The sequence below is a fragment of the Henckelia pumila genome, unplaced genomic scaffold, assembly GCF_033568475.1.
Source record: "Henckelia pumila isolate YLH828 unplaced genomic scaffold, ASM3356847v2 CTG_525:::fragment_3, whole genome shotgun sequence".
Classification (NCBI taxonomy): domain Eukaryota; kingdom Viridiplantae; phylum Streptophyta; class Magnoliopsida; order Lamiales; family Gesneriaceae; genus Henckelia; species Henckelia pumila.
The window spans coordinates 4,759,072-4,784,842 of NW_027331857.1; the positions used below are offsets into that span (position 1 = coordinate 4,759,072).

At 29.6% G+C, this 25,771-nt stretch overlaps 2 protein-coding genes and 1 long non-coding RNA gene across 4 annotated transcripts; 2 read left to right on the top strand and 1 right to left on the bottom strand.

Annotated features, from left to right (window-relative positions):
• The first annotated feature begins 6,841 nt into the window (after window positions 1-6,841).
• On the top strand, window positions 6,842-14,054 carry LOC140873363 (homogentisate phytyltransferase 1, chloroplastic-like). 2 transcript variants are annotated; one of them, XM_073276466.1, is made up of 11 exons: window positions 6,842-7,152; window positions 7,305-7,388; window positions 7,860-7,934; window positions 9,500-9,583; window positions 10,862-10,951; window positions 11,530-11,631; window positions 12,041-12,136; window positions 12,290-12,361; window positions 12,607-12,702; window positions 13,451-13,540; window positions 13,927-14,054. In XM_073276466.1, exons 1-11 carry the CDS (start codon window positions 6,895-6,897, stop codon window positions 13,966-13,968), a joined length of 1,089 nt encoding a protein of 362 aa, XP_073132567.1. In that variant the 5' UTR covers window positions 6,842-6,894; the 3' UTR covers window positions 13,969-14,054. The 2 variants fall into 2 exon arrangements, with proteins under 2 accessions (XP_073132567.1, XP_073132568.1); XM_073276467.1 differs by lacking the exon at window positions 12,607-12,702.
• Window positions 14,055-19,667: 5,613 nt separating this feature from the next.
• LOC140873164 (uncharacterized) lies at window positions 19,668-22,180 on the top strand. Its single transcript, XM_073276168.1, has 3 exons — window positions 19,668-19,952; window positions 20,841-21,105; window positions 21,648-22,180. The coding sequence occupies exons 1-3, from the start codon at window positions 19,709-19,711 to the stop codon at window positions 21,880-21,882; spliced, it is 744 nt and encodes a 247-aa protein (XP_073132269.1). The 5' UTR covers window positions 19,668-19,708; the 3' UTR covers window positions 21,883-22,180.
• A 684-nt stretch (window positions 22,181-22,864) lies between these two features.
• On the bottom strand, window positions 22,865-23,713 carry LOC140873166 (uncharacterized). Its single transcript, XR_012147977.1, has 3 exons — window positions 23,528-23,713; window positions 23,329-23,422; window positions 22,865-23,137 (listed from the first exon to the last, which is right to left on the bottom strand). It is a non-coding gene; the product is annotated as an uncharacterized lncRNA (long non-coding RNA).
• Window positions 23,714-25,771: the final 2,058 nt, after the last annotated feature.

The window sequence follows — 25,771 nt, forward strand, 5'->3', positions numbered from 1 at the left end:
TGGGGAGCCCATTTCTCTCATTCCATCACAATTTTCCACACATATTCATATTTGAATGTCTTGTTCTTGTTTGACATTTTCCACATATCATGTGCAGCAGCTAAAACATCAGCGTCACTTTGACCACTAGCCCGATTGTTGAGCAAAATTGTTGTACCATCCCGAAAACTTATCAACATCTGACATAACACAATAATAATGCGATTTTATCGAACTCCATTCTCTCATTGGTGTTCCCGCCGGTCGATTATCATTATAGTATGTGGCGGTACTTTGCCATAAATGCTTACTTTTTTGTGTGTTGCCAACTTTTGGATCGTTGGCAGTAGTACCCCAAGCTCTCGCAAGAAATTTCTCTTCCTCAGTTGACCACATCACCTTACCTTTATTACGATGAACATTTTTTTTGTTTTGCACCCGAATCATCATCATCGAGGTTAATATTTTCTATCCCAGGCTGCGTCGAATGCGGTGGAATTTGAGAACCGAACCTTGAAATTGGTGTTGTTGGCTCTCTGTCGGATCCAGATCCTCCGAAACCGTAGCTTTGAGATTCACTCATCCATTGTTGTGGATGATGGAATGCATGAGAATGATGTGGCATCATATGAGTGCCACCCCTTGGATTATAATATTCGGCTGGGATCATTGGGTGATAAAATTGAGGGTTGGGAACAACATTCGAACCAGTGAGTATATTTTGTGGAAAATTAGGACCAAAATTCGAACCAATGGGAATATTTTGTGGAAAATGAGTTCGAACCAATGGAAATATTTTGTGGAAAATGAGATGAGTAAGGAAATTCAGACGAACGAGGGTTAAGACGAGAACGAGATTGAGAATTTTAAAAGTTGGAATTTCGTTCCGAATTCGGAGAATCCAAATCATTGTTCAATGATCCAGAAAATTGATCTGCCATTGGATTTTTGTAGTAAAATGCACTGGAAATTTGCAATGCGAAATTTGAATGAATACATGAAATCAGATTCATGCCTTTTATAGAAAATTTTATTTTCATAATTTATATTATTAAAAAAATTAAAATAATTTTTTAAATATAAATCTTATCTAAAATTTTGTCGTTTACAGATTTTTACTTTGAAATTCTAAATCAATTTTTTAAATATTTTATTTAATAAAAAGTTATATATATATATATATATAAACAATTACATGGGGCCGTCCACAGGCTTTATGATTAAAGGGGTGCGTTCCACAATAAAATTTTAAATTTTTTTTTAAATATAAAATAAGGGCCGAAGGTGGCGTTCAAATTGGGACGCCAACTTCAGCTTTGTAAATTGAATCTGCGGGCTGCAACGCAAACAACCTGCAGGTTCAACTTTTTTTTTTTTTTCAAAAAGCTAGCGTTGCAGGCACCCTATAAAGAACCAAATTATTGGTTAATGAGATGATATATTGGGGTATTGTGCCGACTATAAATCTAATGATCATTCAAATTTTTTTCCAAAATAAGTTATTGCACACAAACTTTTATACGCGCAAAACCAAAAAAATAAAATAAAATTATAAGTACAAAAATTTTTGTGAGTCATTCTCATGTGTGAAACTGATTTTCTAATTGGATTACTCGTGAAAAATATTACTTTTTACACACACAAAACTCATGTGACACGGTCTTATAAATAAATTTTGTGAGACAAATATCCTTTGGGTCACTCATTCATAAATATTATTTTGTATGTCAAAAATATTATTTTTTATTGTAAATATAAGTAGAGTTAACTCGTTTCACGGATAAATATCCGAGAGACCTTCTCACAATAGACCTACTTTATTTTTATGATAAAAATATTATTTTTATTTTAAATATTGATAGATTTAGGGAGTGTTTTGGAGAGCTTCTACTTATTTAAAAGTGATTCTAGTAGAGATTATTTTGAAGTTGGTAAGAAGTTAAAAGAGGGAGTGCTTGAAAATAGAATTTGAGAGCTAATACAAGTAAAGTTTAGTGTTTGGAGAATAATTGCTTCCAAGCTTATTTTTTTAACTAAATGACAATCATACCTTATTTGATTATTTAATTTTGATATTCAAACTATAAAAAGATGAGTTTATATATTATTATTACATTATGAATTTTGTATCAAAAATATTTTATTTTTTATAACATGAATACTTTAAAAAATATGTAAGATTAATAAAAATAAAAATATAAAAAATGAAAAAATTTGTATAAATATACAAGATATGTACAAAAATTTATGAAAATGTAATATATATATATATATATTTAAATAAATGTTTGTAATAATAATGTAAAATTTTATAAAACATTTTTTTAAAAAAATTCTTGTAATAATAATGTAAAATTTAAAAAAAATATTTTTTTAAAAAAAACTTGTAATAATAATGTAAAATTAAAAAAATATTTTAAAAAAATAATAAAAGCATATGTAATATGTCATATGATAAGTTTATTAAGGGTATAAATGTCAACTTGTAATTTTATACCTTAAACAAAAAAACAAAAGCAAAAAAACATGAAATTTTAGCTTATTGCTTTTTGGTAAAAGTTGTAGAATTTAACATTCACAAACATTCAAAATCAATTCTATTCAACTAGAAACTAAGAAGCACTTTGTAAAATCTCTACTAAACACTGCATCATTCTTACAATAAAAAATTTGTAAAATCATATCACAAAACACCAGTTCATTTTTTATTTACCGTCACTGCTAACTACCACGGGCCATTGGTAGGTGGAGAACAAAAGCCAGCCTGTCTTTTAATTTAAGGTGAAACTATATATGAACAGCGGTGCTTCGATTTTCAAAATAGGTGCAAGATTGTATAATTTGAGATAATTCATCGCTCGAATTCTTACATATATCTCATCACTTTGACTTGAATCTCATGAAATTCTTTCGTTTTATTTTCCACTTTTTGTTTGATATTAATCCATAAAAAATATGAATTGAATTAATTAAAGAATTTGTCCGTTTCGCTCAAATGAATTAATGAATATGTTAAGATACCTCCCGTTTATATCTTTTTTCCCCCTTCTAATATTAAGAACTCGCAACAGCTATATGCTATAATGTATACGAAGTAAACTCCCAAACCAAAGTAATATTAGGTGAAACACGTTATTCCAGATAAATCATACTAATAAAAATATACTCTCTCAAAAAAATATTGATAAAAAAAATCAAATTGACGCTTAATCATTAATAAAACGCTCGTCATCTTCTCAAATATAATCTCACCTTTATATCTTATTCCTACTCGTGAGTTCTTCCATCGTTTGATTTTGAAAGAACAAACAATACTTGGTGGTAGTTGTGGTGCATGATTCCGGGACTGAAATAATTTAATTATATATTGTTTTTATTATATAAATAATCCTTAAGAGCTACCAACTGGGAATCTATGACGGTTGCGCAGCCAAAAGACAGTGGGTAGGCTTTGGTGTATTATCGTTTAATTGTGATCTGTCATTCTGTGTTATATGGGATTTGTTCAGTGTAATAAAAAAATGTCTATTTTAAAGTACAAAAAGCTAATCAGACATTTCCATTGTGTATTGAAGCGTTCATATATATATATATATATACATGATTGATACAATAATACTAATGTTGATATATAGTGATAATGTGGTAAAATATGGATCATTAAATTTATTTATGGATAATTTCCTTTGAGTAATTAACTTGAACTCAACCATGATTTATATATTTTGCGAGGCCTAGGCATGATTATATTGATACCTTTTCAATAAATGAAGACTAGTGAAATTTGAAATTTATGATTATAGATAAAATAAATGATGGCTGCTGCATTTAACAGTTTTTTTTTAAAAAAAAAAAAAAAAAGAGAGAAGAAGAAGAAGAAATGATGGGGTTTAATTCATTTCTGTTTCATCTTAACTATGATTTTCCCCTCGCATATCACAAAAGTACAAATCTATGGGCAAAACACAACTACAAAAACCAAAACTATCGTAGGAAATATAATAAACCATACATCACCAAAAATTCAAGGAAAAATAGTCAATTTAGTACTCTAAACTAGTTATCATTAATTCTTTTGTCCATCTCACGTATCAAAGTGTTGACGTGATGTTGAATACACAATTAGTGTTACATTATTGGGTAAATTGCATATATCACCCTTGTGAAATTCCGTGTTAGCTAATAACCCCTTGTGAAAAATTTTTAAGCTAATAACCTCCTGTGATTCTAGATTTGTAGCATACACACCCCTTCTGGCTAAAAATGACGAAAATGCCCTTGAATTTTATGAACTATTTAATTTATCATTTATTTTATGTAGGGGTATTTTCGTCATTTTTTAGCTGAAAAGAGTGTGTATGCTACAAATCTAAAATCACAGGGGGTTATTAGCTTAAAAAAATTTCACAGGAGGTTATTAGCTAACACGGGATTTCACAAGGGTGATATATGCAATTTTTCCTACATTATAATTTTTCAATGTGACAACATTGCTCCAATGAAATACGACTAAAAACCAACGAGATATAAAGTCACAGGACTAAAACACAATTTTAACAAATCAGAGGACCAAAAAAAATAAAATTTTCCCAATATTTAAATTAAAATAAAAGGGTAGTGTTTGGCTTAGGTAGGGACTGACTTGGAAGTTTATATCTCTATATATGGCTGCATTTGGTTCGTGTGATGGAACAATTGATGGATTGATAATTTGGTGGATAATGAATGAATAATTTAAATAGAGTTTGTTTACTTGACTTGATAATCATAGGATAAGCTTGTTAATTCAATCTTATTCATTGTTTATTTTAAAAAAAAAATCAATTTTTCTCAAATCTCAAGGCCCGTCATTCAACCTTATTTTATGATATATCTCATCCTTAATTATATATGGTATAACATATCATTAATAAATTTTGTGGAAAAAAATCTACAAAAATATTCCTAATCTACCCTCCTTTAATTTCTTTGTTTCCTTCCCAATTTCTCTCTCTTTTATAACTCAATTTATCAATTTTAAATATTTTAAAACAATACATATTTTTATACCAAATAATTTTGATACGTGAAAATGACTCAATTGTGAATCAATAATTAATTGGGAAAACTGCAAATTTGGTCCTATATGTTTGTCACTTTGCGATTTCGGTCTTCTATGTTTTCATATTTCAGTTTTAGTCCTACATGTTCCGATTTTTGGTAATTTAAGTCCTTTTTCTTCGAAAATTCTTACGTGACATTATACACGTCACATCCACATCAGCGTTGCATTGGTGTCACATCATTGCCACATCGAAAAAAGGACTAAAATTGCCAAAAAAATAAAGATAGCGGACTAAAAGTGAAATCTGAAAATATAGAGGACCAAAATCGCAAAGTGACAAACCTACAGGACCAAAAAAACAATTTTCCCATAATAATTTACTAAATTAAAAAAATAATCAAATCCAAATTTTATATGAACACAAAATTAAACATAAGATTATTTAACATAGGTGGAGGATAAATCTGTAATTCGTACATCAATAATTTTTTAATCCCAAAATTAATAACTCAAAGTAAACATGTTATTGTTTATCCATCATTATTCTACATCATTTGAAATCATTTTAATAGTCCCAATATGATTTATCACATGTAATCTCATCTCATTAAGTAAACGCAGTCATAATAAATTTAAAAGTGTTTTGTTTGGAGTGAATGATAAAGATAAACAAATACTATGTATAATAGTTTGTTACTCTTGATAAGCTGTTGGATAGATATTATTCAATGATCACTTACCAAAAATGCCCTCCAGTAACGTTTACAACCTTCAACCACAAATCTTTGTGGGATCATCTCGGAACAACCAATTGGTTCACAAACATTGTTTCTCATCTTTTTAGTCATTCTCGTTCATCCCAGAACAAAAAATACGATTTTCCCAATGTATTTCATACGGTAAATGACATTTCTCTATATTGGTTGGATGGTATAGATTTTATTATCAAATTTGATGCAATCCGGAAAATAATCTTCCCACGATGTTTAAAATATTTTCACTTCCATGAGATCCCGATCCATATAGATGTAATCTCGAGAGATGAAGATCGTAAAAAAAAGAAGAATACTGGTTGGACGAAGAAATGAAGTTACCTTCGAGGCGAGAAAAATTGGAAGAGAATAATAAGCGGTTGTTGTGTGAAGAAACGCTAAGCCAAAAAGTAGAAAAGTTCAAAAATCCCTAATCTGAGACACTGTATACATTTGGGCTTAATAATACCACCTCCAAAGCCAAGACAAGAGTACCGTGCACATGTTTCCCATTTTGAATAGTAGCTTATACGGCCGGGCCCTTGGTATAAGCAAATTAATTCCACCAAAAATGCAATCAAACATTAGATAGTACATAGGCTTATCCTAATGTATTCCAAGCTGCCAAACGCTAGGGGTGGAGCTAGGATTTTTATTGAGTGTAAGCATCAATATACTATAATTAATAAATAAAAAAGAGCATCGATTAATCGATAGTCGAAAATAAAATTTTTAAGATTTGAACACATGTCTACGTACATAACCAGTAGCACCTGTTAATTGATGTTAAAACACCAAAAATATAACGAAGAACAGAGCGTACAGAATTTTCAATAAAAAATTGTTGATAGAAAATATAAACTCCATATTCGAAAATATGCAAAAAAAACATTCTCGATTGCAAAAACAACACATACATATGTATATACATATATATGTACATTATTTTTGGGCCCAGTGTGGGCAAAAGCCCACACTAGGCCTAGGGTGGCTCCGCCACTGGACGCAGCCATATATATTATAATCAGACCAAGGAAACGAATGAAGTGTGAAGCCATGAGTTTACTTTCGTTAAGCTGTTTCTGCAATCCAACATCGATAACGAGAACCTCTCATATAATGCGAGCAAAAACATCGGCGGAAGGTGGAAACATCGGCAGATTCGGCCGTTACTATGGGGAGCTGCCTAAGCAGCAATATCAGCAGAGGATCATATATAAGCCCCCTTTCACCACAAGGCAACAAGTGCTTGGAATGTATTCCGAAAAAGATGTGGACTTGAACGATGTTGAACAATATCATGCCAAGAACTCGAGTGAAAATAACTTGCTGTATGGTCTCTTTCAGTTTACACGTCCTTACACCATAATCGGAACGGTGAGTAACATTTTCTTGTACTGATTGATGCTGGTGTGTTCAATGACACCATGTTAATTACATTTTTAAGTGATGAAATCTATGTTTCCAGTGAAATAATATATCAAATTTAATGGTTTTGTGATTACTTTTTTTATTTAATTAAATGGCAGATTTTGAGCATAGCTTCTATTTCCACTCTGGCTTTGAGTTCTTGGACTCAAGTGTCTCCTGTTATCCTTTGGGAAGTCTTCAAGGTCAGAAATATTTCCAAGTCTGTTTCATTTCATTCTCGTATGTGTGCCTCTCTCTCTCTTTTTCTCACTATCTATATGGAGAGTAATATTTCTCCCATTCGTCTCCAACCACTAAAATTAGGCATCAGATTTTAAATTATATATCTAATTATTAAGTAAAAGGGTCTTAGAGAAACCAGCTTGGTTTCTTGGTATAACCTTAATTTGAATTTCAAATTATTTGAAAAAAATGATGAGAAATAACTAATATAAATAAATATATAATTCATGATTAACTACTCCTCATAAACTTATGACTAATATTTAACCCAAAAAACATTCATTTTTTGTTTCCATAAATTTATTAGATTTTTTCCCAAAATTAATTTTAATAAAATCAAATTTTTCGTCATATACCACGGGTGTTCAAATACGTTAGTTAGTATTATAATAAATGGAAGGGTTGAAGTTTGTTGTTTGATCAATTTGCAGGCAGTTGTTCCAGTCATATTCATGAACATTTATATTTCCGGAATTAATCAAGTATATGATGTTGAAATAGACAAGGTAATACTTTTAGCTTCACAATTTTTATTCGTTACGCTGAATCTCTAAACTAATCTAAGGGCGTGATTGAATATAATATTCAAGAGGCAAGGTTCCCCATGCACGCATCTTTGCCCAACTTAAACTGAGTTTTTTATTTGGGGGCACGGTTCCCCATGTTTTATTTTTTTAATTATATAATTTATAAAAAAATATTATATTATATATTATTTTTGTTATCAAAATTTTATATTTTTTTAAAAAACTTTTGTTTTGATTTTTGACTCGATAATCATCAAAAAAATATTTTAAGAAGACAAAAAAATTATAATATAATTTTTTATAAAATTATATAATTGCAATCGAACAAAAATAAAATTGTTGCTATTCCTTGAATATATCAAATGCATTCATTAATAATTATATTACAATAAATATATCTTGTTGAATTAATTTTGAAGCAAAAATATTTTATTTTGAATTTTTTTAGTAAAATTGTAATAATTTTACCTTTTTATAAATATTTGGACTATAATTTTGTCGAATTAGTTTGGAAACAAAAATATTTTATTTTGAAAGTTTTGTTTTTAGTAAAATTGTAATAATTTCATATTTATATACATATGATTAAAATATTTTTTTTAATTTGAGTTATTTGAAAAAGATTTGTAAAACTATAAATGTGGATGAACACGTAGTTTAATTTAATTAAGTGTTGTTAATCACACAAAGGAAAATTTCAAATTAAATATCAAATTTGAATAAAAAAAAATGTAGTAGAAATTAAATATAAATTTTATATATTTGAAAAGGAGTTTGATAAAAAAAATTTTTATTTTGATTAACTAATTTTTTTAATACAATTGAAAACAAATAAATGTATGGGTTTGGATTAAGGATATAAAGTATAAAAAAAATCTTCTTATTTTTTTTAAAAAAGTATTTTACGGTTTTTAGTATGTTTGGATGGATCTTATAAAATTTTTAAAAACACTTAATTAAAATAAAATATGTGTTCTAAAATCCAAATTTATATTTTTTTCTTCCAAATTAATTCAACAAGATATATTTATCGTACTATAATTATTAATGAATGCATTTGATATACTCAAGGAATAGCAACAATTTTATTTTTGTTCGATTGTAATTATATATTTTTCCAAAACATTATATTATAATTTTTTTTGTCTTCCTAAAATATTTTTTTGATGATTATCTAGTCAAAAATAAAAATAAAAAATGAATTTTTTTTAGAAAAAATACATAAAATTTTGATAACAAAAATAATGTATAATATAATATTTTTTTTATAAATTATATAATTAACAAAATATTTTACAAAAATAAGGACACGTGCCCCCAAATAAAAAATAAGAACTGTGCCCCCAAATAAAAAACCCAGTTTAAGTGTAAAAAATTAAAAAAAAAGAAGATGATGGACATGTGCATACTAGGATCAGATTTTTTTTTTATGAGATTGTTTGTTTTTTTTTTTTTAAATATTTGTTTGGCCATCAGTTACTATTTTATCATTCCGAATCGTATATATATTTAAAATTAAATATATCTCACATGCATGTTTTAAGGTCAACAAACCTTATCTTCCTTTGGCTTCGGGAGTAATGTCTATGAAGTTGGGAACTGGAATCGTAGCCACCTCTCTTATAACGGTAACCAATCTATTAATATTCCAATCTTTTATGATTATCACAAATTTTTTTTTTAAATACAAGTTCAAGATTACAAGTAATAAATTAATGAAATATGATTATCACATTTTAAAACACATATTCAATAATTAGTCATATGATAAATTTAAAATAAATAAGGGAGTATTTGCAATCACTAAAAAAAGTGATTGTTAGCTTTTGGCTTAAAAAATCATTTTTGTGTGTTTCTTAAACCTAGATTATGTGTTATCTTATGCTTAAGAGGGTGTTTGAGAGAGCTTTTAAGCTCTTAAAAATAGCTTTTAAGCTGTTTTAGAGCTTAAAAGCTCTTCGGATCTGTTTGGTAAATTTTTTTAGAAACAGTTTATAAGCAGCTGTTTGACAGCTTATAAGCTCTTTTTAAAAAAGTAAGGAGGGAGGTACTTTTTTCAAAAAGATCTTATTTTAACATTCTATCTCGTTAAAATATCCTTAAATATTTTAATAAATCTCCATCTATCCTCCACCAATTAAATATTAAATATTATTTTTAAAAAAAAATTCAAATCACATAAATTTTTCTAAAATAAAATATTATAACAATTTTATTTTTTAATATATGTTTATTCTAAAACTATTTTCATATATGTATACCTCGAAACATTATTTTCATATAATTATACCCTTTTTGGTAATTTCGACGATAAAAAGATCTTATAATACCAAACACATCAACATCTTTAAGTTATTTAAAATAAGTTTATTCAAACATTTTAACAGCTTATTTTTAAAATAAGTTCTAACAGCTTATAAGCTCGTAAAACAGTTATTAAGCTCTAGGAGCTTATAAGCTTTTTTTAATAAGCTTAGCCAAACACCCTCTAACTTAATTGAAATCCAAAAGCTAGTCATGTGGTGATTATGATTTTCCAAAAGTGATTTTAATAAGAAGGTCATTGTTAAAATCACTTTAATAACTTATTTATCAAACACTACCCAACTTTGATTTTTAGATTTTTCACATTTGTTTTCAAACACTACAAACTTTTAATTTTTATTAACTTTTTTATAATCTATAAATTAATCACTTTTACAAAATCACAATCTATTGCAAACAACCTCTTAGATAAATTAATAATATTGAGTTGGAGAAGAGAAATAATTTAAACAAATTATGTAAGATTTTTTAGATAAATAAATCGAGAAGTTATATTTTCATTGCAGTAACTTACGTATTTTCCATTTTTGGTCTTCTTGAAATAATAATAAAAAAATTCTATTGCCTAATATAATTTTCAGAGTTTTACATTGGGGATGAGGTATGGATCGCCAGCCGCGATGGTTGCTCTCCTTTGCTTGTGTTTAATTGGAAGTTTATACTCTATCGAGGTGAGAAAAATATCTCTATTACGCAGTGTTTGATTCAATTAATATAATTATTGAATGATTATTGAATGAATGATAAAGATATGATAAATAAGGATTGATGATTTGTGTTGAAAATAGTATTGTGTTTGGTTTGATTTTTTAGAATAAGATTAAATAATGGTTTAAAATATTTTGCCAAAAATACCATTTATATTTTATTGGATGATTGATTTTTAGGTTGGAGGAAAAATGTAATTATGGAATTTATGTGTAAGATAAAAACAAGGATAATTAATACTAGGGGAGGGGAGAGTTTAGTTAATCTACTATAAAACAACTTTATTTTTTATAGGTTAGATTAGCTTGTTTTAATAAAAATTCGACCAAACAATGGATTAAATAAAAAATCACACACAAACCTACCTAATCCCTTATATCAAAAATCACACACTCACCTGCCTAATCTAGTTTATGAGCGGATAATTAGTACCGATACATGAGCTTGGATGGTTTAATTACTTAATTGTATTGAAAAGATTTTGATTATTTTTTGAAAAGATTTTCATCTCCATGATTAATATATTATTTCTTGTACGTAGTTGCCTTTTATGAGATGGAAACGAAGTCCATTTCTTACTGCGGTAACCATCATAGTAATGCGAGCTCTATCGATTCCATTGGGTTACTTTGTTCACATGCAGGTATTTTTAGTCACGACTGATTTGTTACTTCTCGTACGTAGATGAAATTTCTTTAAAACATCTCAAAATCGATCAAATGATAATCTATACTATTTATAAAGAATGAATGCAGAACTGTTACATTCAAATGAGGAAACCACACCTCCAATTATTAAATGCACATATAGTAGCTAGGTAATACTTATAAAATATCTACGCGTTATATTAAATTTATAGTTGTGCGTGCAGCTTTCGCTAATTTGAATAATTGTTTGACCAGATACAAAATTAAAATCCCTAGAAGCTCCCTCATTATATTAATCTTAAGTTTTGTTATAAAATGATATATATATATATATCAAGTTACATGTATTATATGTATAGTAATGATTTCTTCTTGGTAATTTTTTGAGTTTTTGTATACGTGCAGAAATATGTCTTAGGTAAACCAATAGTATTGTCGAGAGCAATAATATTTACATGCTGCTTCATGTTCCTGTTCTCTATCGTCGTTTCCATGGCCAAGGTAATTACTTTTTATTTATAATATGGTTTGTTTGTTCTTAATTAATGTACTCAATTAATATAATATATCTCGGTGATATATATTTAACATACAAATCATATAAATTAAGTAACAAAAATTAATAAATAGAATATAAATATGGGAAAATCGCAGGACATACCCGACGTGGAAGGAGACAAAATGCATGGTTTTACATCATTCAGCGTCTCTCTTGGACAAGAACGTGTAAGTGAATTGGTTTCTTTAATTGACTCGATTGATTGCTTAATTTAATTTTCAAAATACTTCTAATGATGGGCCCACTACTATTTATATTTTATGTTGATCGTATAATTTTCTATAAAAGGGTATTTAATTTAGTTATAGTGAATGTAGTATCCGTATAATTTTGCAGATCATTCGTATATAGTACATGTTATTTTGTACATACATATTAAACCATTTTTTTTAATTGTCAATTAATTTTGAAGGTATTTTGGATGTGTGTGAGCATACTTATGGCAGCTTATGGTGGTGCCATGGCCATAGGAGTTTCTTCCTCCTCTCTATTGAACAAGATCGTGTCTGTGAGTGAAATACCTTATTTACTTCTACACTACATAATACTTTATGTGAGACGGGTTAACTATGTCTATATATATATTTTTTAAAAAATAACAATTTTGACATAAAAATTATCATAAATGATTCAATTAGAAGATTTTGGCATAAAAAGTAGGAAAAATAAGTTTTTTGATTCATTAAGTTATTCATGTTTTGGTTTTGGTCCATTATCTTTTCTGATATGAGTTTTGGTATTTTAACTTTACAATTTCAGTGTTTTTTGGTCCAACGACATACGTATCAATTTTTGATTGGTCCAAAATGATGACGTGGACCAATCAAAAGCCGACACGTATGCAGTTGGACCAAAAAACACGAAAAATGCAAAGTTAATGTACCAAAATCCACATCGAAAAAATTAATGGACCAAAACCCAAAAAAAGTAAAGTTACTGGACCAAAAAAATTATTTTTCATAGAAAGTATAATAAGTGACCCAATTAAAAAATTTGTCTCATTAAATTTATCGGTGAGATCGTTTCACGTGAGTTTTTGTGTTTATGAGAATTCAACAGGCAACAGCGGGTGCATGTAAGGATAAACATCACCAATTTATTTTAAAATAATTATAGCTTTTTTTGAGAGATTTTTTTAAAAGGTGAAAAATGGAAAGTTTTGGTTTGGAAGATATTCTTGAAATTCTTTCAGGTCCACTGCCTGTTTGATTTTTCCCATGCTCTTTTGAAAAAAAAATTATATCCTTTGATTGTAGGTTTTGGGCCATTTTTCACTTGCAACAATTCTCATGTATCGAGCACTTCAAGTCAATCACCTGGATAATTTTTACATGTTCGTATGGAAGGCAAGTGCACATATACTCTCAAATCAAACTTTATTTTGTGAATTTAATATCTTCGATACGACGCATATATGATATATCACACAAGAATATTTATCGATACTTTACTTCGATACATTTAATTATCCGATTATCGAACCTGACCCGATGATAACGTCTTTCTCGTGTCAATTTCATAGATTCTAAACCTCTTAGAAAAACAAATGCATGCTTAGACGTCATTATTAATCGTCATCATCTGAATAATTTGGAAACATAACGAAGAATTAATGAATCTCGTGCTAAGTTATTTTATTTTATGCCCTAATTATTCATGAAACTTTAAATATATTGTTATATGGTCTTTCAACTACTTATAAACTAACTAAACTTTGTTAATGTCGTGACAGCTTTTCTATACAGAGTATTTGTTGATACCTTTTATGCGCTAGGATACCGTTTGGTATCATGGATGAGATGTACGATAAAATATCGTTTGGTATCATGGATGAGATGTACGATAGATGAATAAAAATATGATGATATATGGATAAGCAAGACATAGTTATGAATAATATTTTGTTTTGTATGTTTTTGATTTTGTAGGATTATTGTGTTTATTCTTTTAATTACCATTGTCAATGTCACACAATTTCACTTATATGACACTCATCATCCATTAATACCATGAGATACCGTTTGGTATCATGGATGGGATGTACGATAGATGAATAAAAACCTGATGAGATGTGGATAAGCAAGACATAGATATAAATAATATGTGGTTTTGTATGTTTTTTATACCGGGCCATGCGATATCATTGAGTTAACAAAAAAATTTGAGAAACATGAGATGAGTAAAAATTTGTGCCTCATTCCACTTTCATCTCATGTACCAAACGGTAGTACTAAATAAAAATGTTCTCATATGCAACGATATTGCCCAGTAGATTGTTTAAATATTATTCAATCTTTAATGCAGAACTTGTCTAATTCTAATAATTTGTACGTCCCTTAAACATAATTTTATAGTCATGTAATTTTGAGGCGGAAGATCACGAACTATTATATATAGAGTTATTTGCACCAAACACCCCTGTAAAACATTGAAAATGCACATTTTTCCCTATGAAATTATAATAGACATCTTCAACCCTAACTTTTTAAAAAATTAGCACAGGGTTGCGTGCGCAACAATCAGTCATCTGAAGGGGCGAGTGTGCTAATTTTTTAAAAGGTCAGAGTTGAAGATGCCTATTAAAATTTCACAGAGGAGAAGTGTGCATTTTCAATATTTCACAGGTTAGTTTGGTGCAAATAACTCATTATATATATCATAATTTTTAGGGGGATAATTTCATTTTTACCCTCTACGAAACACATAAAAATCAAGAAACACCCCGTGTAAATTAAATAGGCAAAAAACACCCTTTTTATTCGGAATGAAGCTCACGTGCCCCTAAATCCGAAAAGTGATATTCACGCGCTTCATACGTGAGTATTCTTAGATTTTTGAAAAATTTTAAACCCAAAATACCGTAAATGCCCTTTAACCCTATTTTTTTTTATTAAACACCACCAACAAATTTTTTTTATCTCATCAAAAATTTTATTAAATTAAATAAAAATAAAATAGTAAATCCTTTCATAATTTTATTTTTTCCTATACTTTTCTTAATCAATGTAAAATCATGCACAATTAAACCAGTAATTATCAAATCATCTATTTAAAACAAGAAAAAATATGTGAGATTGGAGAATAGAAATATGAATGATCGGAAAGATTTTTTAATAAATAAGTGATGGAGATTTTACAATCCAAGGCTTAAAACATGATAAAGCATTAGCAGAGATGATAGTTTGTAATATATCCTTAAAAAGGGTAACCGATTAGGGACTAATTCGGAGGGTAGCCTGTCAGAGTCAGCGGCGAAAGGCTCTGTGCTGGGCTTGGTGGGTAGTTGGGATACGATGGAGGATACAAATTCGTCGGTGCAGGGGTGGTGGCGGGGTGGCCAACGACAGATTTTGGGAAAAAGATGGCATGTTTGGAGGATAGAGATAGGTAGTATTGATCAGAGTTGATGATGGAGGGAAGGTGTCGGCGGCTGCAATCCGTTGGGGTAAATTTCATAATCATCCCTCACATTTGAATTCAGTTTCAAAATCATTATTGACCTTTCAAATGACTTCAATGTCATTTCTCATATTTCTTTTTGTTAAAAATAAGACAAATTATTTGCTTTTTTATAAGTTGTTGGACTTAAATGCCGTTTTGTTTTTATTTTATTTTATTTTATTTAAATAATGTAAAAAATTTATTATTCAATATGAATGAAATAAAAATATAAAAGTTTTGGTAAAAATAACTAATTATATAAAATAAAATAATAATTTATAATAATATGTTGGATGCAATAATTGCTCCTGCTATGAGAGCGATTGAACCGTGACACATGTGCTACTGTATGATTTTATTTGAGTTACACTATTAAAACCAACTATAATTTTTGATAAAAACCATAAACGTTAGGTATATAAGTGATATCAGAGCTAATGTCAGGATTTCGATTCACATTAATCTCAAGAAATACAGTTATTGAGAGGTGAATTATTGGGTGCAAAGATTAAAATAGTGGACAAAAATTTGAAACATATATATAAAAATAGCATATTTATATATTTTCAAATAAAAATATAATAATATTGATAAAAAATAAATATTTATATACCATTAATTAATAATAATAGTTATAATACTACAAATAATATGTTTTTATAAATATTACAAAATAAAATTATTTTTGTCATAATTATCCTATATTACGTTTTATATTTTATATTTTGTCTTTTAATAAATATAATATTTTTTTGCATTATTTAAAATTAAAAATATGTTATATCATTAGAAAACATTAATTTATTTTATATAATTAGTTATTTTTATCAATATTATTATATATATTTTTGAATCAACATTATTAAAATTATTTAAATTAAAATTTTTGTATTAATTAATTCAAAATTTTATTATATTATTAGAAAACATTAATTTATTTTATATCATTAGTTATTTTTATCAATATTATTGTATATTTTTTTTGAATCAACATTATTCAAATAAGACAAAAGGGCATTTAAGTCAAAAAAAATTGTAAAAGATAAATAATTGGTCTAAAAATAGAGATGAAGGATGATATGAAGTAATTTGAAATGTGAGGGATGATTTTGAAATTGGTTTAAAATGTGAGGGATGAAAATGAATTTTACCTCAATCCGTTGTATGGCAAGAGTGTGGAAATGAGCGTGTTTGGTGTGGCATACATCTGCTGTGGAGAGTGGCACCACCCCCGGAGGCGGCATGGTAGCCGGAGTATGAAATTTGAAATTGGTGCTCCGACCATAGCGATTCAGAAATGGGTTTTTTTGTGTGTGTTTTATCCAATTCTCCTCGACAACTTTGAGAAAATATGGTATAAAAAATTGGGTGTATTTTGCTTATTTAATGTACGAGGGTAAAATAGTCTTTACTTAATTTAAAAATAATTAAAAACACGAAGAAATTGGATGGGGCACGTGAGCTGCATTCTAAATAAGGGTGATTTTCGCCTATTTAATTTACACGGGGTGTTTTTTGATTTTTATGTGTTTTATGGGGGGTCAAAATGCAATTCTCCCTTAATTTTAGCTATACACTTTGGCATTTAATTTGCACTTGATCAGATAGTTTTTTTTTTTATTCTTGCTTAAGCACTACACGAAAATAGGACTAAAGACAAAAATCAAAAACAAAATTTTAAATTAATGCATCAAACCAAACTACTAATACTTAATAGACAAAATCAACATAAAACAAATTAGTGGACTAGAAAAATTGTCAATAAAAAACACTTTTGATTCTATTTATTTTTTCTTTTTTTTTTTAGGGAAAACAACCAACTCATTAAGAAGGGTTCAAATTAGATACAACAACATTTGACAACTAACAAGGTAAAATACCATTCAACCATTCAAAGCTCGAAGATGAAGAGAGTGCATGTCGAGCCAAATAATGAGCCACGACAATTGATGATCTTCATATATGAAGCAATGAAATGAAAACTGGATTATCAAGAAGCTCTCTAATTTCCAATGATAGCACATCAAAAGTACTAAAGGGAAATGCCCCTGACAGGCTGACACAAAATGAGCTACAAATAATATTTGCTTGTTTTGAAATAAGTTATTACAAAATACTTTTTTTTCGTTTGAAAAACATGCACGTATATATATATATGACCTATACCCAAGCACGCCCGAGGCCCGAGCCCAAATGAAGACGAAAATTAAAATGTGAATAATATTGCTTGTTTTGATATAAGTTATTTCACAAATTATTATTATTTTTGTTTTAAAAATATGCACGTATATATACGAATATACACAATTGGCAGCTACGCATCGAATGAAGACAACAATTGCAATGTCAATTGTTCCTTGGGCTAATTGGGAATCAGTTCCTGAGATCAAATATAAATTAAGTATCAGTTTATGTATCAAAAATTTTTGTTTGAACTCCCTGATCTCACTTTTTTTTATGGATAAAAATCGGTACACAAAGTTAAATATACGGTACTAATATATAATATTTGAGTACTCATAATTTCAGATCTAGTACAAAAATCAAAATTTTGAGTATAACATTTGAATTACTTTATTACTACCAAAACTTATTGTACATACATGTTTATGTACAAAATATTTATATTAAAATATTTATTCATAATTTTCTTGACATATATTAGTATTTTGAAAATCACAAAAATTAACAAATTTTTTTTGTATTAATTTAAGAAATTTGAATACAAAAATATTTAATTTACATATTGATTTATATATTGTTGACATTAATTCTCTCAAATTGAGTACAAAATCATGATTTATATTTTTAGTTTTATAGAGATGAAATATAACACAAAAGGTTTTATACCAAGAAAACAAGTTTTTGTATCAGATTTGAAATAATTAGTACTCAAATTTTATATGTTTGTACCATATTTTCAATTGTTTATACTTATTTTTTACTTTGAAAATTATTTGTGGGCCCAGAGTAGAAACAAACTTTTAATGGATTAGATAGTGCAGAAAAAGAAAAAACTTGACAGGGACTGAATTATAATAAAACATGTGATGGAGAAATTTTTTAACAATTAACCGTTGTTCCTTTGCTCAAGAAGAATTTGTGCACACAAGACATGAAATGTTAATTTGCCAATATTTTTTTGACTAACCTATTGTGTAATAGCATGATTTGAAAGACATTGTGTTAGTCATGAGGTTTATATTGTGCGCATCGAAAGTTAATAGTTGCGAGTTTCCAAATCGAAAAAAACAAGAAGAAGAAAAAGAAGAAGAAAGATATATAATGTACAAATAACAAACGGTCCAATAAATTGAAAATAATTTTATGGTTGTTAAGCTAACTAAACAAGGATTAATATTGTAAGACCCTATCAATATAAAAATGAAAATTGATTATTTGGCATTTACATTAAAAGTCAGGAGGATAAAGTTATTTAAAAACAATCAAAGAAATTAAAATTATATATTTGTTTTTGGCTAATAAAAATATTCCTAAATATGTTTTGTTAATTCTATTGAGATTTAATCACGGCTATTACACAAGTACTGCTTACTAGTTTGATTAATTATTATGAAAAATAGTCCAAATTATATGTATTGAGAGATAGATAACGATATAGCACGCATTTAGTATAGCTTCGTAGGAAGTTTGTTAATTGGTAGGTATTAATTAGTCTATATAAAGAGAATTTTTATAATCATTTATTTTTAAATGTTACAAACACTATTATAATATAGCTTTGTAGGATACACACACTAATTTGGTTTCATTTTTTTTATTTGGTTTCATTTTTTTTTTTGGAGTTCCATAGATTATATATATCAATCATAAGCAACATATTAATCTTTTTTTTACCGTGAAAATGTGCTTTCCCAAGTTTTGGGGGACAAAAATAAAAATCAGTAAATATAAATATGAAGTCGACAAAGTTTAATTTTAGTTTTTCTAGGGGGAAGAATACAATTAAAACTTTTTGGAGGACTTTTTGGAATTTTCCCTTTGTTTTTTGGGTTGGCATCGGAATTTCTGATACAATTACAATTTCCATCATCCACCGAACGCTCTACCAAATGGCGAATTCATCAGCATCGGAGGACTTCTCAGTTGTCGTTTTAGCTTCGGATCTCGGCGTAGATGCCCGGCCCTTTCTATCTCCGGCGGTGGCCGAGGAGGAGAACTGGCACGATTGCCCTTCTCTTCTACCCTCCGCCGATGATTTCTCCGATCTCGACGTCCTCCAATTCTTTCGCCTGGAAAGCGGCTGCGATAAATCGGGCTACCCTATTTTTCGAATTGTCGGAAAGTACTTTCCGGGTAAGTTTTTTCTTCGCACTTGAGAAATCACGATGTAAGAGTAAGAGAAATACTTGTTGTGTCTTTTTGTGTTTGTTACCATGATGATCAGGTTCATTATTTTCTTAAATTTGCCTCAGTATACCGGGCACTTGGACAAAGGAAGTATTTTTATGCGTTTCTGGGAAACTATGAACTGAATTACGATTTACTGATGTTAAAGATGGTGCAAGTGAAGTGGAGATTACAGTAGAGAGGGTTCTTGAATTTTTAATTTAATTTAGTGGTTTTCAGAATATTTGCAGTAGGAGGGAGTGTTTTTATACTTTTATGGGAAAGTTTGGCTGTCACATATATAAGGATTGTAGAGATTAAACTGATACCAGAGACTCCAATTCATCTGCTTTTGATTTTGATAATAGTGAGGCTGACCAAGTGATCACTGCCGGATGTCTGAAATAGAATTCTTTGTGGCTTTCATCGTGATTTTCAAATTTGTCTTGGAAGTGGGTTTTATGTTTTAGTAAAATGGTAATGTAGAGTTAAATTGACTTAGGTGTAAAACAAGACTTTGTTGAAGTACGATTGGGATGAAAAGATCATTCATAAAAAATAATAGTAATAATAAGCATTTCTCTTTATTAAATCTCTTCCCATCTTATATTTTAGTTAGTAACTTGGTGTTGGCCCGTTTGTCCAGAATCTTTTATGAAATGCATCTACCACTAAATAAGAGGTGAAAATTTCTAGTTGATAAATAATAGCTCTGTTTTGAGTTTTAGTCTTCTCATTGTAATGTATTAATAGCCTTGGGACTAACATTCAGTTTTTTACATGAAAAAATGTAGTGAGCTTATGGTTCACTGTTTGCATGTGAAATGTACATTAATTGTCTTTATATCCTTTCAGCTCCCGTGATCGCTGGAGAGAGGCTGAAGAAGTATGTGTTTCACAAAATTTTAACTGAGATGCCAGATGGGCCATTTTGCATTGCATACATCCATAGTACTGTGCAGAAAGATGACAATTCCCCTGGCATTACAATTCTGAGGTGGATCTATGAAGAACTACCCGATGATTATAAAGACAGACTTCAGGTCATGTACTTTATTCATCCCGGACTTCGGTCAAGGCTTGTCTTTGCTACACTTGGGAGATTCCTTTTAAGCAAAGGGTTAGTTGTTTTTCTTCTCATGTTTTTTACACAAGAAATATCAACATTGTGTACTAGTACCCCTCTATAATTGAAAAGATAAATCAGTTTTGTGCTACTACAATCTGCATGCCTCTGAATGGTGAGCATCCACTCATTGTGGTCATTTGTTCAACCTAGCAATGGCTTCACAGAAAAAGATTTTGGCTACTTGTTTGCAAGCAATTGCTGGCTGTTCAGATGATTGCTTCCTCTTGTGTCATATTTTCTACCCCTAAAAAAACGACCAAATAAACGCAGAAGCGGTCGCTGCAAGTGCAAAGCACAGCGAAGTGCAATGCCTGCGTGTCAAAGCGCATGACTTCCATGAAGCGTCCGCTTAAGTCCAAATTCTCCAACTGTTTCTTTTACATCTTCCATTCTGTTCTTCAACTTTGAGTTTCCTCAATCATCATGTCTTTTGAATGTCTATTTTAATTTCTATGTAACCAGTCAATGGAATCAAAATATTAGAGTATCTATAGTTTATTCTGACTTTCCACCCCCTTCTCTTTTTTGTATAGTTTATATTGGAAAATCAAGTACATCAGTCGGCTTCAATATCTGTGGCAAGATATAAAAAAGGGAGATATAGAGATTCCAGAATTTGTTCAAGAGCATGACAAGATCTTGGAGCACAGGCCCCTTACAGATTATGGGATTGAACCTGATCCCTTTCATTTGACCGAGGTGCCTACAACAGCCTATTCATTTGGGAGATATGAATCAGGATGGTCATCTCGAGAACACATGTCCTAGTTTGGTCATGGTTCACTGTACATGGTAATATGGTACAATGGTGTGGTGTGGTGTGCTATACATAATGATACTTCTTCTAGAGGGCTGCAATGGTATTTGAAGCATAGATTGTCTCATCTATTGCTTCCCATATCTTATGTGGTGTTTTCATGGAAAAATGAATTTCCGATGGAATTAGCTGGTTGAATCAGGTCTCAATCATGTTTCTCCTTTGATATTGCCTGTATTCTAAGTAAATTCTGCATAACTGATAATATAATCTTAATATAATAAAAAAAATCATGTTGGGAAGATAGCATTTTGCAGGAAAATATGTTTCAGGGTTATACAGAATGGGTTATACAGAATTAGAAGAAACTAAATTTTTTTGATGTTTTAATTTTGACCGGGCCTCCAGAAAAAATTTTCCTTTGGAAACGGTGACAGGTGATTAGCAGTTGTGTTAAACTGTTTAAGTTGGGTTTGCATGAACTGTAAATGCAGGTACTGTTAAGCCACTCCGTTTGTGGCACACCGATTATAACATGTCGAATGCCGAGCTGTTTATTTCTCGATATAGAATATTGAGTTCCATCATTATTGACAACAACAACTGATTACACATCCATAGACATCCGGAACAAAAAGTTGATACCTTGATACCTGAGTAACAATTTTGTGTTCAATTCACACAAGTAACAGGATCGATTATATTTATAGGAGGTTGTTTTGTCTGCAAGCTGCAATTGCATCATTCATCTTATGTGATTGTTTCTGTGGCGTAATAATGAGTAGTGTTTACTTTGTTGTAACGTTTAGAAAATTTGAGTTGTAGCAACAATATCTTTTGGAACACTTGGTCCATCGTTTGCATGTTTTTGAAGGGGGTTCATATGAGCGGTAATGAACTAGATATTTTTGTTCATTATATGGGAGCTAAAATGATATATAATTGGGATATTAATGTTAAAAACACTTACGCTAGTTCTTGATGAGTTGCAGCTGAGAAAGGAATTAGTTCAAGAAAAGACCTCTGTGTGATGGAACCTATAGCTTGGGAGAACCCAAGATATCTGCACACAGTTGTATATCTATGAAAACAAAATCACCAAAGAAAGTTATACTAATAAAAGCATACATCTGAAACACAGCAGCAGCCATGTCCAAAGTGAGTAAAACAATGCCGATCAATTCAATAGATCCTTGTGGCCCGTGTATCTCAACGTTCAATTAGAAGCATACTTCACACATCCAGCAGCAACACAACGCGAAGAGGCTGCACAAAACAAGGAGGGTCACTAAAGTTAGCAGGTGGCTCCAAACATGTTTCTTTTTGGCGAGTTTTGTTGGACTGAAAATAGAAATGATGGAACTTTGCAATTTGGGGTCTTCTCAGAATTTCAACATATAATTGCTGGTAACCTTTCTTAGAAGTAGTTTGACATGAATATGAGTCAAGGTCTTTACCATCCCTCAATGAATCCCTTGTCTCCTTTGGCTTTTGTTTGTGACCAGCACTTCATCTTCTTCTTATATGCTGGGCAATTTTCCATCGGATAACCTTCATGCAAAAGTTTCAGAAAGGTTAGTTAATGTACAGAAATTATGTGCTTTTGTGTGTGTGTGTGTGTGAGAGAGAGAGAGAGAGAGAGAGAGAGAGAGAGACCTGGAGGAGGAGCTTGTGTTGTTTGGTTCTGCATTTTGGAAAATGAATATGCAATGTATGAGGGATTTGTTGAGGATTTTAGTGATGCTTTAGGCACATCAGAGCCTCTCGTTATATATAAATAACACGGTCGATCTCGGATGTATTTTTGGAAGCATTTGTGCATTAGCATGATGTTTTCCCACTTATTTGATGGAAAAGTGAAGAATAATTTAATCATGTTTGAATCAAATGGCAACAAATTGGCGTCTCAAGATTTAAATTTTATATCTGATCTGCGATTTTTTCAGTTGTTGGATTCCTTGCTTGGTGAAGATTGAAGAATAAAAGGCAAAAAAGGTATTCGATCACAACGCCAAAGTCAATCGAATACACGAAAGTACTGTTGGTGGAATCTTCTTTAGTTCAAAGAGCATATTCTTCATTTCTTATTGATGCATATATTCAAGCAAAACACGTTATTGAAAGAACTCAGAGTATGCGGGTTTATACGTGATACATATGTATATCTATACTTTCTATACTATGTAATGTATCATAAATCTGTCCATAATTTTAGTTTTTTATATTTTACTATGACGATTTATTAAATGAACATACTACCCTTGTCATGCTAAACATATTAACGTTTAAGCTATCATATACGCTAGATTCATCTTCTTTAGCATTAAAAGCTCAATTTGTGCCATTTGATATTGTTTTATTTACAAATATGACACTTACTTTATAAAAAATATATATTTTTTGTGAATATTTGTTTAGGAAAACGTTATATTTTTATTATTTTTTAATTTTACAATTTATTATTTATTGTTTTATTACTTTTTTAATTTTACAATTTATTATTTATTGTCTTTTTTAAAAAACGAAATATACGAGCATGGAACGCGTGCAGCGGTCTAGTATATATAATTATTGGGGACCGCATAGCACAAAAATTGAGTTAGGTAGTTTGGTAATTGGTTGTAATACTTTATGGTAAATGAAATAATTATATATTAATTGTTGTCACCAAATCCTAATTACATATTTTATACTTGGGGTTAGGATTTGCCAAACATCCTAACTATAGATTATCTTTGTGGGCTAATAGCTTTTTTGACAAAAACTTGTAATATTTATTACTGAATAGAAATGTCTCGAATTACAAGTCGATGTACCCAAAGTGGGATATTCCCAGACACCTAGGGATGACAATTTTCTCCGAACCCGATGGAGAATCCGATACCCGATCCGAATGGAGGAGGGTATGGAGGTGTTTTTTGGACCCGATTAAATAAATGGGTATGGGGATCTCGTATATGGGTATGGAGGCGGATGTAGTGATATCCTACCCATACCCGACCCGATATCCGATTAAATATAATATAAATATAAATTTATATTTATTTACATATTAATTTATATTAAAGAAATTCTGATTTAATTTTTTTTGTTGAATTATGTTAGTTGGATTTAACAATGAAAATTATTAATATAAATCTAATGTTGTTTTGTAGGATAATAATGTTGAGATAAATTATTTACAATATTTTGTTATTTCTTATAATTCTTAGGTTATTAGGTTATTGATTTCTTTTATCTTTTATTTTTTTTCTCTTATAAATTTGATATAAAATATGATAAATAAGCATATTTTTATCAAAATAATTCAAATTTGAACAAATGTATTTGTATGAGGTAGATAGATAAATGGGGGATGGGTAGGGTATAGATATCCGATACTTCGATGGGTATGGAGATGGGGATGAAATTGAATACCCGACGGATATGGGTATGGATATGGGGATGGATTTAATAAATGTGTATGGGGATGGATACGTGATATCCTACCCATACCCGACTCATTGTCATTCCTAGTGACCCAACAAAAAAGTGCAGAAGAAAAAATAGCAAATTTAGCTAAGGAGTAGGCCACTTCATTGACCGATCTCCTAGCATAAAAAAAAATACATCTTGATCAAAACTTGAAGCTAATGAATTATTTTTTTGCGCACACAATCCAGCATAACTCAAATCATTTGAAGGCATCGTGATAGTCGGATACTACTATCTTTTCTCTTATTTCTTTACCATCTATATATTCAAGGAAAAATAAGTTTTTTGGTCTAGTAACTTTACTCCCTTTGGGTTTTGGTCCATTAACTTTTTCGATGTGAGTTTTGGTATACTAACTTTGCATTTTCAGTGTTTTTTAGTTCAACTGTATACATGTCAGCTTTTGATTAGTCAACGTCATCATTT